At 46.2% G+C, this 14,753-nt stretch overlaps 1 protein-coding gene across 2 annotated transcripts in view; it reads right to left on the bottom strand.

Moving 5' to 3' along the window:
* Window positions 1-565: 565 nt before the first annotated feature.
* The window catches only part of DNAH7 (dynein axonemal heavy chain 7), a 498,098-nt gene continuing 483,910 nt past the window's right edge, over window positions 566-14,753 (bottom strand). For both annotated transcript variants that reach the window (XM_077448738.1, XM_077448739.1), the window contains one exon: window positions 566-905. In XM_077448738.1, coding sequence (XP_077304864.1) covers window positions 699-905 — 207 coding nt within the window. In that variant the 3' untranslated portion in view covers window positions 566-698. The remainder of the gene's footprint in view (window positions 906-14,753) is intronic.

The following is a 14,753-nucleotide window of genomic DNA, read 5'->3' as shown; positions in this document are numbered from 1 at the left end:
GGGACAGCAAGTAAAGGCATTCTCCCCAGTGGGGTCAAAGACAGAAATAAAGACCAGAGAGAAATGTAACACTTCCTGACTATAACTGAAAAACAAAATGGTGGGAGTTGGGCTTTAAAATCAGTCTTTTCTATATTACAATGTCATTGTTCATATTAATTTGATTTGTGTATTTAACTACTTAGTTTACTTCATTTTATGTGAACTTTTGTTCATATCAGTTATGCATTCCAGCTAAAGTGATTATTTTGCAGTTTAAGCTGTAAAATATGTGAAGCTTGAAAATGAACATTGCTTGACCTTCATGAAGGTAATTAATGCTATTACAAAGTTGTCACTGTGTGACAACACATTTGAACTGTAGCTCGACAGTGCATCTGATCTGCTTTTTGCAAAATGTATAGATCCTGTTTGTTTTTTCAATGACTGTTATGTGTGATTAAAAAAATGATTCTAACTGCTTCCCATCTAACACAAACCCATGTTGTCTTCATGTTAAATATAAACTGTTATCTTTCATAATTGTTGTCTTCATTTTATTTACATTATGTTGTAAAACATCAAATAAAATCTCAAAAGTATTTTATTTAGTCATATTGTTAGAACAGGGTTGTCTTGGTTTATAGTGCATTGCTGTTTCAGGGTTTAGGTCAAATGTTTTTATAGTGGAAAGAATCTTAAGCAACTCTTCATATAGCTTATGAGCTAAGTTGACATAGTAAAGCGACACCTCGTCCAATCCAGTGCTCCTCAGGTTTATCAGAGAGAAGGGTCATTGCAATCACAAAATTTGTTGAGTGTCCAGTAGTGGACAGTGTTCCTCTTCTTTCACTGGTCTTGTATACCGGAGCAATGTAACATGGTCGCTGTGGGATGTCTGCTCTCTTGCAAGGCTTCAGCCACATCTGTAAGATAGTTATACGATTACATGGGGTTTCTTGCGCAACAATATTTAGGGCACATATGGTATTAACCCTATGGTATTAACCCTATATCTGATCTCACAGATCGTCAATCCTTTTAAATGAGATCCTGACTTAGTACAAGACTTAACAGTTCATTCTCACATACATTACCATTGTTGATAATCTAAATTTAAGGTTGTTGTAGATAACATCAGCAAGGTTTGTTTTAGCAAGTCAGGCCCATTCCATTTTTGTTCTATTACAATTCAGTATCTGCCCTCAAGTCCCAACAATAGTATACATCTGCAGGTCACCTCATGTATGCACAGGTAGATAAAATTTAAGACATACTTTAATGTTTTTCTTTAACCAATACAGGGATAGAAGCTTGTGGCTCTGTTATAACCCCCGTAGTTCATACGTACACCTTGTATGAATGGTTTGGTGTGTTTTTTTTGTTTTTTTTTACATTTTCAATAATCTTTGGGGCAGCAGTTCTCAACTTGGGGGTTGATGGCCAGCATTCCACCCCCTGGCAAATTGGCAGAGATGGACCCAAAGTTTTACTGTGTTACGCCAGAGTCTGTCCGTCTCGGCCAGCAAGATGCCACTTCCGGGAGAGGAGAGACCGAATGGAAGTGATGTTCCGTCGCCGCCATCTTGGTACTCGTCCTCAGTAAGGCTACACTTAGACGTCAGCAAGCGGACATCTTTTTACACCCACCGAAGTCCACTTGCTGTGGACAAGTCTACAAAGATGACAGTGACGAATCATCACTTACGATTAACACAAATGGGTTGTTGATTCTGATGGAACACCAGTGACTTTAAGTCAGAGATCCTAATTAATAAAAGCATTTTTTGTACATCAAGCTCCACTACTGTGCTCATCAAATGCTCCCACTGTACCATCAATTGCTGCCCCTGTGCCATATCAAATGCTCCCACTGTGCACGCCGTCTGCCCAAGAATTACCCTGTCTCGGTGGGGCATTTTATTAATTTGTAACTTGTATGTTAATTTTTAATATTTTGCTCTGTATGTTTGTTTTTGTGATCACTACGCATTAAGATGTTAAGTTTTCAAGAGTGAAAATACATGCTGCATATCAGATATTTATATTTCGATTCATAACAGTCGCAAAATGACAGCAATGAAATGACCAACGAAAATAATATTACAGTTAGGGGTCCCCTTAACTTGGGAAATTTTATCAAGGGGTCATGGCATTAGGTTGAGAACCCCTGCTTTATGGGGTACTATTACCATTTTCATGTCGGGACTGGGTAATTACCATTCCTCCAATGTTCCAATTGCAATTGCCCTCTTCCCATGCGGCACGGGGGGTCTTTGGGACACATGGTTCCTGCCACCTGTGGGAGCTGCAACCCGCACTTGGGGCTCTCCCCTTCCCCCGTGCTTTCTGGACGCGCATGCCTGATGCGCGTCGATGCCATGCTCTATGCATCGTGCATGTGACATCATGCGGGCACCGAACACCGGTGCAGATGTTTCCTGCTTTGACACATGACCGAGCTTTTCCAACGCTCGGGTGTTGGTGCCACGGCCCCCTCTTACATGCATTGAAAGTGGCCCTGCTAATGTGGCTTGGCACAAATAGCACCCAGGTGTTTATTTTTCCCCAGACCTATCTGGGTGCATACGTATACTCCTAGATCATGCTTCTTGTTTTCAAGATTAAAGTACTATCTTGCTTCCTACCTTTTTTGTTTTTTTACTTTTTCAGGGGTGACCCTAGGTGTTTGTGCTCAGTATACTTTCTGTAAGTACTTCACATGGTGACCAACAATCTTCTGTCACCACTTTTACACACTACTTTACACATAGGTTCATCATTCTTTGTATCATTTCTATGGGTCTTTCCTCTGACTAGATACGCAAATACTTACACCACTTTATAATTTTTATTACTTTTCCAGAATGGCTTTGGAATCACTACTTTACTACCAATCATCCCTCCCATGACAATACCTTAGCACAAACAGAGGGAAAACAAGTGTGGTTATGCTTGCAGCGAGACCCCCACTACCACAGCTCCCGGGGGTGACACTTCTGCCATTTCCTTGGCTCCCAGTGTCCCTTGGGAATGTTTTAGGGTGACTTGCAAGGTATATTGGATGTGTGGTTTTCCCTTATTCCCTCCATCCCTTCTAATCATGGTTGAGAATTAGACCTTATTGGCTATGCATTTTACTTCTAGATGTACCCCACATTGGCTCCTGATGAGTGGAGATGTCTACGAAATGGGTAGAGCCCTTTCATGGTGCAATGCTACCAGCACCATCTACACTCATCCGTTTACCCACGCAACTTTCTGTGGGGGGGGGGGGGGGGGGTGTTTATTCCAATCGTCTTTCTCATCAATTGACCTTTCTGTTAGGGAGAATGTGGCCGTCCATTTATAATTTTTTCATATGGTCTATCGCGTTGGAATATATGCAATTACTATGTTTTTCACATTGACAATACCTCCTAGTCTGTCATTTCCTTCATGTACTTGTCAATGAATATATATTTTGATTTTATTATAAATCTTTGTAGCCACATGCCTCCATTTTTAAAGTCCCGACCCCTCTTATACAATTTTTTTATAATGGGGATGGAGGCACATGGCTTTACCAAGTCATGACATCATTTAAAGTCCTGCCCCTTCTTCTACTTCTTAATTTCAGTCAGATGCTCCTACTCATTCTCCTTTACACCTCCAAGTTGCCATCTTTCTGATTCATACTCCAAACTTCAGTTTGTTATCCTGCAAGCTTCAATCCTACCTAGCTGTGCTTTACATCTCAATAGTTCCTTTTACTCTTACTATTTACTCCTAGTATTTCCTAACCCCTTGTAGACCTTAGGCCCCAAAAATGTAAACGAAATACAGTGTTGCAGTTGTTCAAAGCAGAAATCCATGTTTGGGGCATACCTTCTTGTGCACTAGCTTAGAACAGTAATGCAAAGGCTATATGCTGTGCACTGGTAAAGTAAAGGTATCCATGAGAAACAAAATTTAAGGATGACGAATAAACAAATATAACTTGCTTTAATATAAAGTAACAATGTGGCAGGGCAAGGGAGATGATGTGGCCACTCTGGTGGCAGAGGAAGGGGAGGGACCGGGGGCCTTTCTCCAATCAGATAACACATTTCAATGCTCCTGGCTTCTTTTGTTTAAACGTCACATCTCCCTTGCCCTGCTGCATTATTGCCTCCATCCTAGCCTCGCTACACACCACACTGATGTGCGCCTTCCCTGCAGGACACACGCAGCTGATCCCAGTGAGCCTTCCAGCTGGCATGTGCAGCTTGAGCCTGTTTTCATCAAGTCCTGGGCCCTCCATTTAGTGTTTGAGGTTAGACAAGACTTGGGCTTTTACCTTTTGAAATTAGACTGTCGTTCAGATGACTGTTTTTATCTGGACTGGGTGCTTTTATCTATGGCCTCATAATAAGTGTTTTCTATTGGTTTATATTGAAGCAAGTTTTATTTGTTCATGTATCAGCCTCCAATTTTGTTTCTCACGGATACCTTGACTTTACCAGTGTGCAGCATATAGCCCTTGCGTTTTCTGTTTTGGATCTCAAGTCCTCCAGTGGTTTCCATGCAGCCCAGGACTGGGTCAATAGAATGCATGTTACAAAATATAACTGCTAGCTCATTCTATGGTTGAATGGGTTGCTCTGTTGCATTTTTTTACTGCTTAGAACCATGTATACCTGTTTGGTATTGCAACCTGTTGATTTTTACAGGCTACTGACGGCTGTACCTCCTGGGTGCTGAAATACATCCAGTTTATACACTCTATGATCAAAAGCAAGCAAGCATCATACAAGGTAACAGTAACATTGTTACATTTCTTATCGTACATCAGGGGACACAGAGCCATAGTAGTTACTATGTGGGTTATAGGCCTCCTTCAGGTGATGGACACTGGCACGCCCTAAGACAAAAAGTTCACTCCCTTTATAACCCCTCCATCTACTGGGAGTACCTCAGTTTTTTCGCCAGTGTCTAAGGTGTTGGTCATGAGTAAAGATGGGCTGTGCTGAGCTCCACTGGAGCAATCCTTGCTGGGGCTAGCCATTCCAAGTGTCCTTTTGGTCGAATTGAATGGTACCTGGGCCTCGTATCCGAAGAAACAAGGTTTTGCCTATAACCCTTCTCTTTTTAGAGAACTGGACCCGGGATCCTGTACTGTTTGTTAAGGCCATAAAGTTTTACTGGCAGGATGCTATTACAGGGTTTGTGGGTTCCCTGAGGATCCCCGGCTCCTGAAGGTTTAACGGAACCCACCGTGAAGGGTGAAGATTGGGTCTGTTGCTTTACCACAGAAAACCCTGTGCCGGGAAAGGTAAGGAGTTTTCTAAGAAATTTGTAACATTTTCTTATGACGGTCTCCTTTAAATCTGTAAAGTTGTCATGCCTGTGTGATCACCACTGGGGGCTGTATTGAGCACTTACGTCTCATGCTTCTTAGAGAACCACAATGATCCAAGAAGCAGTTCTTCCTCCTCCGGGCCAGCAGCAAGACCTCTGGTAACCCGGGGGGGGGGGTTCCCACTTCCCACCAGGTGACCCATGTGCAGTTTTTTCTTATATTCACCGACCGACAGCTCCTCTCTGTAACTACATTGGTTTGTTTAGCCTACCATTAGAAGAAACTAGGCAAAATTGTTACACAATACACAGAACTTTAATCCCACCCGGATTAAATCAGCTTCAGGTTTTTATTTTGCCTAGCAAGGAGAATGACCTAGGAAACGCTGCGGGCCTCTCGGTCCATATTTTTACTGCAGGTTTGCTGCTTTTTTGCGCAAGATGAGAGATCCTGAGATCTTCTATCAACTGCCGGCTGGGTGACAGGCTGATTAATGATATCCTTGTAGTCTCCCCAGTCCAGCCATCGAGCGTGAGCAGGCCGCAGCTACGGCTCGGCAGGCCACGACATATCTCATGCTCCAGAGGTGGTCGCGAGCTTCAATGCACCGGGGTATACATATGACCCGGCTACTGATGTCTGGATCACAGTATTCTGAGGCCAACAGCTACCCTGTAACTGCACAGGCGTAGGTCTGTGATGGAATGTCTCCCAGCTCTTCAGGACTGGTAAGTACGGCTCTCCCTGCTTCGGTGGGGTGAGCAGCTAGGCATTCCCTGGGGGGTCGATTCCGGGGCCACCTCACCTCCCTATCCTCTCTCCCAAGTCCCTATCACCCCTCCTTCCCCCCTCTGAGGGGGGGTGGCTGCATGCGCTGCGGGCGGTGTGTGTGTGGGGGGGGGTCGCTGTTTCTCACCTGTGGGGTGTCTGTGCGGTTGCTGTGCAGTCCAGGTCTGGGGGTCCCAAAAAAGCAGGTTTTGTGGAGGTTGTCTGTCGGTCAGCAGCTAGCTCGTTTTTATTTTTGCCCTGTTCGCCGCATGGCGCCGTTCCGGCGGCCATCTTGGATTTGGGAAAGCTATAGATTCCCCTGGGAAGCTTCAGCAGCTATTTTCCTTAGGATTCCTATTGATAACATTGGCGGCCATTTTTGTGAAGGCCTGAATGCTTTCTTCACCGCTGGCCTCTTGTGACAGCATGACATATGCTTTCTCTTGTTACTTCCTGTATTCACTGTGTGTGTGGGACACTGGATGGCTCTGTGCTGAACACTGAAGCTGTTCTGCAGATCGTTGCACCGCTGTTGGCGCTGCTGCTGCTGACAGTTTTTTTCTCCTCTCTGCATCTGGGAACCTCCTAGGGACTACAGGCACTATTGTTGGCATTCACAGAATGCCCCAGGGTGATGAGTCTAGTGCCAAGTACCCCCCACGCGGCGGCAGCAGGAGGGTGGGACCTTCACTGTCTTAAGTCCCCTTGCAGGTGGCAGACAGGATAGGGTCAGCATGGCTTCAGAAAATGGTGTTTCTTCCCCTGAACTCCAGGCTATAGCAACCAGGTCACCTACGGTTAGTGCGGTGCTCATGGACACCCTGACGGCGTTCCTTGACTCCTATGTTGCTAAGATAGAGGCGGCACGTGGCAGGAAAGGTGCACATAAGAGGCCCCTGTCCTCTGGGGAGAGCTCTGATGCAGATTCGAGCCTTGCTGTGGCTGGAGACCCCTGCTCTGACCTATCAGATGTGGCTGACCAGGACCGTTCAGACGGTGAGGATGATTCCCCTTCCGGGCACAACAAGGCGCTTGTTGGAGCACTTATCACAGCTGTGCGTGATACCCTGAAGATTCAGGAGCCAGCGGATTCCTCTGCTGATGTACCGGTCCCTTTTGGGTCCCACAAGCCAGCACGTTCACCTAAGGTGTTCCCGTATTTGACTTATTTAGACAAATTCATCTACAGGGAATGGGGTCGCCCGCAACGGACCTTTTCGGTCCCCAAAAACTTGGCGGTGCGTTACCCCTTTGAGGAAAGCCTTCTCAAAAAGTGGTCGGCTCCTCCGGTCGTGGACCCACCAGTGTCCAGGTTAAATAAAGTAACCACGATCCCGGTTGAGGGGACTCCTGCATTCAAGGATCTCACGGACAGGAAGGCCGAAGCAGTGGCTCGTTCCTTGTTTATGGTTGTGGGGTCAGCCGTGTGACCTGTACTGGCATCCGCACTGGTGTCGCGGACACTGACTGAGTGAGCAAAACTTTTTCACCGCGAATTGGGATAGGAGCATGCCTACGCTGTCTGCGTGGAGCTAGCAGACCAACTAGTGCATGGCCTTAAGTATGTTTGTGACGCGGCCCTGGATACTCTCCCTCTGCTATCCAGGGCCTCAGTGTCCGCCGTGGTGCTGAGGTGCCTTATTTGGCTGAAATGCTGGTCTGCTGACCAGGCATCCAAGAAAGCCCTGACGGATCTTCCCTTCCTTGGCGAACGACTCTTTGGAGCCTCATTGGATGACATTATTAAAAACGCCACGGGTGGTAAGACTCCCACAGGCCAGGAAGGCTAAGGAGCCATGCTGCAGGCAAGGGCGCTCCTTTTCCGCTCACCAGCAGTTTTTTCGTCCGCCCGGTGCTTCGGCAAAACGACCCCAGCCTGACAGGAAGTCCATGGACGGTCAGAAGCGTCCCTGGAACCGCAAGCCTGCGAACAAAAGTGCTACTGCGTGAAGGTCTGCCCCCACCCATTTCTTGGGTGGGGGGTCGTCTTCAGGAGTTTGCAGCCCGTTGGACCTCCCGGTTATCAGACCAATGAGTCTGCGATCTGATTTCCGCAGGTTACAAGATAGTTTCTCTCTTGGCCACCAAACAGGTTCTTCCCCCTTCAGCATACCCACGTCCACGGTTTGCCGAGAGGCCCTGCTAGGGGTAGTAAGGGACTTGCTGAATCGGGGGGTGATTGTATCCGTTCCGGACTCGAACGCTTCCAGGGGTTCTATTCAAATCTGTTTGGACGTACCCCTTCCTTCTTGGGAACCACAATCTTGGACCTAAAAGCCCTCAAACACTTTGTAAAAGTGCAGAGGTTCAGAATGGAATCAGTTCGCTCAGTAGTCGCTTCACTCCATCAAGGGGACTCCCTGGCGTTTTTGGACATCCATGTGTACCTGCACATACCCATATGCCTTCGGCATCAAAAATTTCTGTTTGGTAGTCGGAGAAGCCCATTGCCAGTTTGTGGCTCTTCCCTTTGGCCTGGCATCAGCCCCCCGAGTCTTTACCAAAGTACTGGCTGCAGTATTGGCGTTGCTGCGACAATGCGGGTTTGCGATCGTGGGTTACCTAGACAATCTCCTCCTGCGAGCTCCTTTCGCCTCAGAATTAGAGGAGGATGTGACGATCACCTAAAGAAGTTGGTTGTGCCGACCCAGCGTCTGGAGTACCTGGGTTTACTATTGGATTCCAGGGAATCCAGGGTCTTTCTGGCTTTGAACAAATTGCAGACTCTCAGATCTGCGGTCAAACTACTGATGAACCGCAAGTGGTCATCACTCCGCTTTTTGAAAGTGAGTGCTGGGGCTCATGGTAGCCTCTTTCGAGGCAGTACCTTATACTCAGTTCCACACCAGAGTCCTGCAGAAGGAGATCTTGACAAAATGGGACAAATCTCTGTTGTCCCTGGATCAGCAGATCCAGGTGAGCCAGCCAGTCAGGGACTCCCTGATCTGGTGGTTGAGGTCCCCGGTGATTCCGGCCGGAAAATCGTTCCTTCCTCTGAAATGGACGGTGGTCACTACGGACGCCAGTCTGGCCGGCTGGGGTGGAGTGAATGGGGATTCAGGTGGCTCAGGGCCTCTGGTCGACGGAAGAATCCAAGTTGCCGATCGCTCTCAATTCGAGCAGATTGATCAGGCTGTGCCTCGACACGTGGTCAACGTGTCTTCAAGGGCGTCCGGCCAGGATACAGTCAGACAATGGCACGGCTGTGGTATACATAAATCCCCAAGGGGGAACAAGAAGCTCTGCCTCTGCTCGGGAGGTCACTCACATACTTCGGTGGGCAGAGCGACACGTTCCGGCCCTGTCAGCCATTTACATCCCGGGGGTGGAAAATTGGCAGGTGGACTGAGTCGACAGATACTGGACCCAGGAGAATGGGCATTGCATCCGGAGGTATTCAGGCTGCTATACCTGAAATGGGGCACACCAGATGTGGATCTATTGGCCTCCTGTCTCAATCGGAAGGTCCCGAGATTCGTGTCCAGGACCAGAGATCCGTGGGCAGACACGTCAGACGCGCTGGTGGCTCCGTGGGATCAGTACCAGCTGATCTACGCCTTTCCTCCGCTGAAACTGTTGCCACATCTGCTTCGCAGAGTGGAAGTCGAGGGGATTCCGGTAATCCTGATTGCCCCAGATTGGCCTCAGCGGGCCTGGTACGCAGACATGGTGTGCCTGGTGGCTGCCGTTGCGAGAGGACCTCCTATCTCAAGGTCCAATCTTTCACCCTGCTTTACCATCGCTGGCTTTAATGGCCTGGCTGTTGAAAGTCAGGTATTGAGGAACCAGGGCCTGTAGGACTCTGTGATTCCGACTATGCTGAGAGTGCAGAAATTTTCCAGGAAGATATACTATCGTACTTGGAAGGCCTATATCTCCAAGTGTGAGGAGAAAGGGTGGCATCCGGGCTCCTTCTCTATATCCAGGATCCTGCTGTTTCTTCAGCAAGGTGTAGACCAGAGGTTGGTGTTGAGCACCATCAAGGGGCAAATTTCAGCTTTGGCTGTCTTTTCAGCGACCCCTAGCGTCTCACTAGTGAGTACTTTTGTTCAGGGGATGCGCCATGTAGACCCTCCGGGGCGTCCACCGTTGCCTCCGTGGGATTTGAACCTGGTGTTGTTGGCGCTTCAGAAGTTGCTATTTGAGAATATCAGGGAGATTCCTCTGTTGGCCACTAGAAAGACCACCTTCTGTGAAAGGGTCATCACATTGGCCAGGAGGGTTTTGGAACTGGCGGCCTTGTCCTGCAAGTCGCCTTATCTGGTCATCCACAGGGATAAGGTGGTGTTGCGTCTGCAGCCGTCCTTTCTACCGAAAGTGGTCTCGGCATTTCAAATCAATGAGGACATTGTATTACCATCGTTGTGTCCTAACGCGAAGCACACCAAAGAGGTGGCCCTTCACGCTCTCAATGTGGTTAGGGCTCTGAGGGTGTACTTGTCTGTCACAGCTTCCTTCGGAAGTCAGACTCACTGGTTTCGGTGGCTGGTCCTAAGAAGGGTATTGCGGCCTCATCGGCCACCATTTACAGGTGGATCAGACAGATTGTAGTCCAAGCCTTGAAGGGGCAGGTGCCTCCCTTTCCAGTCACGGCCCACTCTACAAGAGCAATCGGAACATCTTGGGCCTTCTGACACCAAGCGTCTGTCGCTCAGGTGTGTAAGGCGGCAACCTGGTCGTCTGTCCATATGTTTACCAAGTTTTACAAGTTAGACGTCAGTGCATCGGCTGATGCCGGTTTTGGCCGCAAAGTTTTGCAGGCGGCCGTGTAGTTGCTATTGAGGTTTTTTTTCCCCTGGTTTTTCAATAAAAACACGGTACTGTTTCGTTATTGCACTGTTGCATTACTTCCGCAAGGTTGCGGTCTGGGGGATCACTCCTGTTGAGGATGCCCGGTTTTGTGGTGGAGTTTCCACACACTGCTGTGTTTTTTTATTTTTTTATTATTTATTTATATTTGTGTGTGTGTGTGTGTGTGTGTGTGTTTAGTTTCACTAGTTCCCACTTGCCATGGTGGATGAAGTTTTTAATGCTGTTTTTCCCACCCCTCGTTTGGCACTGCTTGGGGATGTCCCATTTTGTTAGAGAGGAGCTGTGTTGGTCGGTGAATATAAGAGAAAATGGGATTTTTGTACTCATCGTAAAATCCTTTTCTCTGTAATTCAATGACAGACACAGCACCCACCCGTCCTTTTTCTACGTTATACTGCTTGTTGACAGGGCCGTATTTAAGGCAGGACAAAAGGGGCAGCTGCCCTGGGCCCTGTCACTGTTGTGGGGCCCAAAGCAGCTGCCTCATACTTGCCAACTATCCCAGTTTAAATTCCCTTGTCCCTTGAAGTTTTAGTCCTGTGCTGTGTCCGGATATCTCAGTGTGAAGTGCTGGTACTAATGCTGCCCAGCTCTGCCCTATTGTTGTGTACAGATGACTCACCTGCAGACTCTGTGTTTTACATGTAAATAACCGGCATTTGTATGTAAATAGCTGCAGTATTACTGTGGCCGGTGGTATTGATATGTAAATAAAGGCAGCATTTATATGTATATCATGCTCCCCTGCAGTGAGCCATAATGTGTGCTGTAACCTCTAGCAACAGTCGGTAAGCAGTAATGATATGCTGTAGCTGCTGGCAACCAATCACAATTTCTGCCTGATCTGATACAGTAGACTGATTTTAAGTCTAGCTGCTATTTATTGTATGTCTCAGAGCAGGTAGAGAGTGAAATTGCATGGGGGGCCCAAGAAAATTTTTGCCCAGGGTCCAATCAATATTAAAGACGGCCCTGCTTGTTGACGTACTGAAGCTGCTAGCAGCAGGAGGGGGGTTGATAGCACGGGGCCCGTTCCCCCCCCCCCCCCCTGAGGCGGGATTAAAGTTCTGTGTATTGTGTAACAATTTTGCCTAGTTTCTCCTAATGGCAGGCTATATAACCCATGTAGTTACAGAGAGGAGCTGTGTCGGTCGGTGAATTACAGAGAAAAGGATTTTACGGTGAGTATAAAATTGACACTTTTTTTTTCTCACCCTCAGTGGCATTTAAAATTTTTTTTTATAAATATACAGTGGTGTGAAAAAGTGTTTGCCCCCTTCCTCATTTCCTGTTCCTTTGCATGTTTGTCACACTTAAGTGTTTCGGAACATCAAACCAATTTAAACAATAGTCAAGGACAACACAAGTAAACACAAAATGCAATTGGTAAATGAAGGTGTTTATTATTAAAGGTGAAAAAAAATCCAAACCATCATGACCCTGTGTGAAAAAGTGATTGCCCCCTTGTTAAAACATACTATAACTGTGGTTGTCCACACCTGAGTTCAATTTCTATAGCCACACCCAGGCCTGATTATTGCCACACCTGTTCACAATCAAGGCATCACTTAAATAGGAGCTGCTTGACACAGTAAGGTCCACCAGAAGATCCTTAAAAGCTACACATCATGCCGAGACCCAAAGAAATTCAGGAACAATTGAGAAAGAAAGTAATTGAGATCTATCAGTCTGGAAAGGGTTATAAAGCCATTTCCAAAGCTTTGGGAATCCAGCGAACCACAGTGAGAGCCATTATCCACAAATGGCGAAGACATGGAACAGTGGTGAACCTTCCCAGGAGTGGCCGGCCGCCCAAAATTACCCCAAGAGCGCTGCGACGACTCATCCAAGAGGTCACAAAAGACCCCACAACAACGTCCAAGGAACTGCAGGCCTCACTTGCCTCAGTTAAGGTCAGCGTTCATGCCTCCACCATCAGGAAAAGACTGGGCAAAAATGGCCTGCATGGCAGAGTTCCAAGGAGAAAACCACTGCTGAGCAAAAAGAACATCAAAGCTCGTCTCAATTTCTCCACAACACATCTTGATGATCCCCCAAGACTTTTGGGACAACATTCTGTGGACCGATGAGACAAAAGTGGAACTCTTTGGAAGGTGTGTGTCCAAGTATATCTGGCGTAGAAGGAACACTGCATTTCATAAAAAGAACATTATACCAACAGTAAAATATGGTGGTGGTAGTGTGATGGTCTGGGGCTGTTTTGCTGCTTCAGGACCTGGAAGACTTGCCGTGATAAAAGGAACTATGAATTCTGCTGTCTACCAAGAGATCCTGAAGGAGAATGTCCGACCATCTGTTCGTGTACTCAAGCTGAAACGAACTTGGGTTCTGCAGCAGGACAATGATCCTAAACACACCAGCAAGTCCACCACCGAATGGCTGAAGAAAAACAAAATGAAGACTTTGGAGTGGCCTAGCCAAAGTCCTGACCTGAATCCTATTGAGATGTTGTGGTATGACCTTAAAAAGGCCGTTCATGCTCGAAAACCCTCTAATGTAACTGAATTAAGACAATTCTGCAAAGATGAGTGGGCCAAAATTCCTCCAGGACGCTGTAAAAGCCTCATTGCACGTTATCGCAAACGCTTGGTTGCAGTTGTTGCTGCTAAGGGTGGCCCAACCAGTTATTAGGTTTAGGGGGCAATCACTTTTTCACACAGGGCCATGATGGTTTGGATTTTTTTTCACCTTTAATAATAAACACCTTCATTTACAAATTGCATTTTGTGTTTACTTGTGTTGTCCTTGACTATTGTTTAAATTGGTTTGATGTTCCGAAACACTTAAGTGTGACAAACATGCAAAGGAACAGGAAATGAGGAAGGGGGCAAACACTTTTTCACACCACTGTATATAATAATAATTACAGGCGCAAACTAACACTGCTTGAAAGTGAAGAGGTTACTCACCATAGGAAAATGTTTGTATGACCGAATACAACGTCAAAAGTGATGTAATGTGATGGGTTGTTTTGTATGTGTTGTTTTGTTTCTGAGCATGCATAGTCTTGCTCTTATGATTTTTTTTTTGAAAACCATACTAATTAAAAATTGGACTTTGAGTTCATGTACAACAAACATTTTATAGTCTGCACTTCCACCTTTTGTCATACGAAAAACAGAATTGGCTGTCGATCACACCATCCTAACGATCCGAAAATTGGCAGATCGTTCGTCAGACGAAATTTTACTTCTGATTTTTGTATTGTGTGTACGGGCCTTTAGTCTGAAGAGAGGGCAAGGTTAGGAAACTTGAAGGATTTCTGCAGTCTATCTGAGGAAAGCCAAGTGAAGAATGATGGGAACAATTGAATGAAATGGAAAAGCGACCAAGGTTCAAAGGAAAACTCACACAATTTTGGCAAAAACGGAATGAGATTAAGAGAAGAGTGACGCATACAAAGATGTCATCTAAACCTGCCACTTTTCAGTTTCAGAAATGCACCGGTATAGTTGACGACCATTTCTATTGCACTGCTTTTGTTCTCTTTATCCATATGATTATTTACATGAACAATTTATCTATAAGCACTCAATGTGGAGAATGAACAATGTTATAGGAAGAGCATTTCAACTAGAAGAATGCTTGTGGGTGAATTACATTGTTGTTCCTTTCTTTCCAATGTCAAATATATGGACAACTTATTGTTGTACTTAATAAAGAACTACAGTCACAAATAACAAGAAAAAAATGCCTATTCAAAAATAAAGCAACTTTTGCTGCAATATTAACCTTAAAGGAGAAGTACAGCCAAAGTTTGGTTGTACTTCTCCTGTGGAGCACAAGAGTGCAGTTCGTTTTGCACTCCTGTGGCCCGTTTTTAGCAGACCATGGGCTGAAGTCCCCTGTCTGC

The sequence above is a fragment of the Lithobates pipiens genome, unplaced genomic scaffold, assembly GCF_037356315.1.
Source record: "Lithobates pipiens isolate NorthernLeopardFrog02 unplaced genomic scaffold, aLitPip1_a1.2 Scaffold_22, whole genome shotgun sequence".
NCBI classification, from domain to species: domain Eukaryota; kingdom Metazoa; phylum Chordata; class Amphibia; order Anura; family Ranidae; genus Lithobates; species Lithobates pipiens.
Note: the sequence above shows the minus strand (reverse complement) of the source record. Positions and strands in the feature narration are given on the sequence as shown.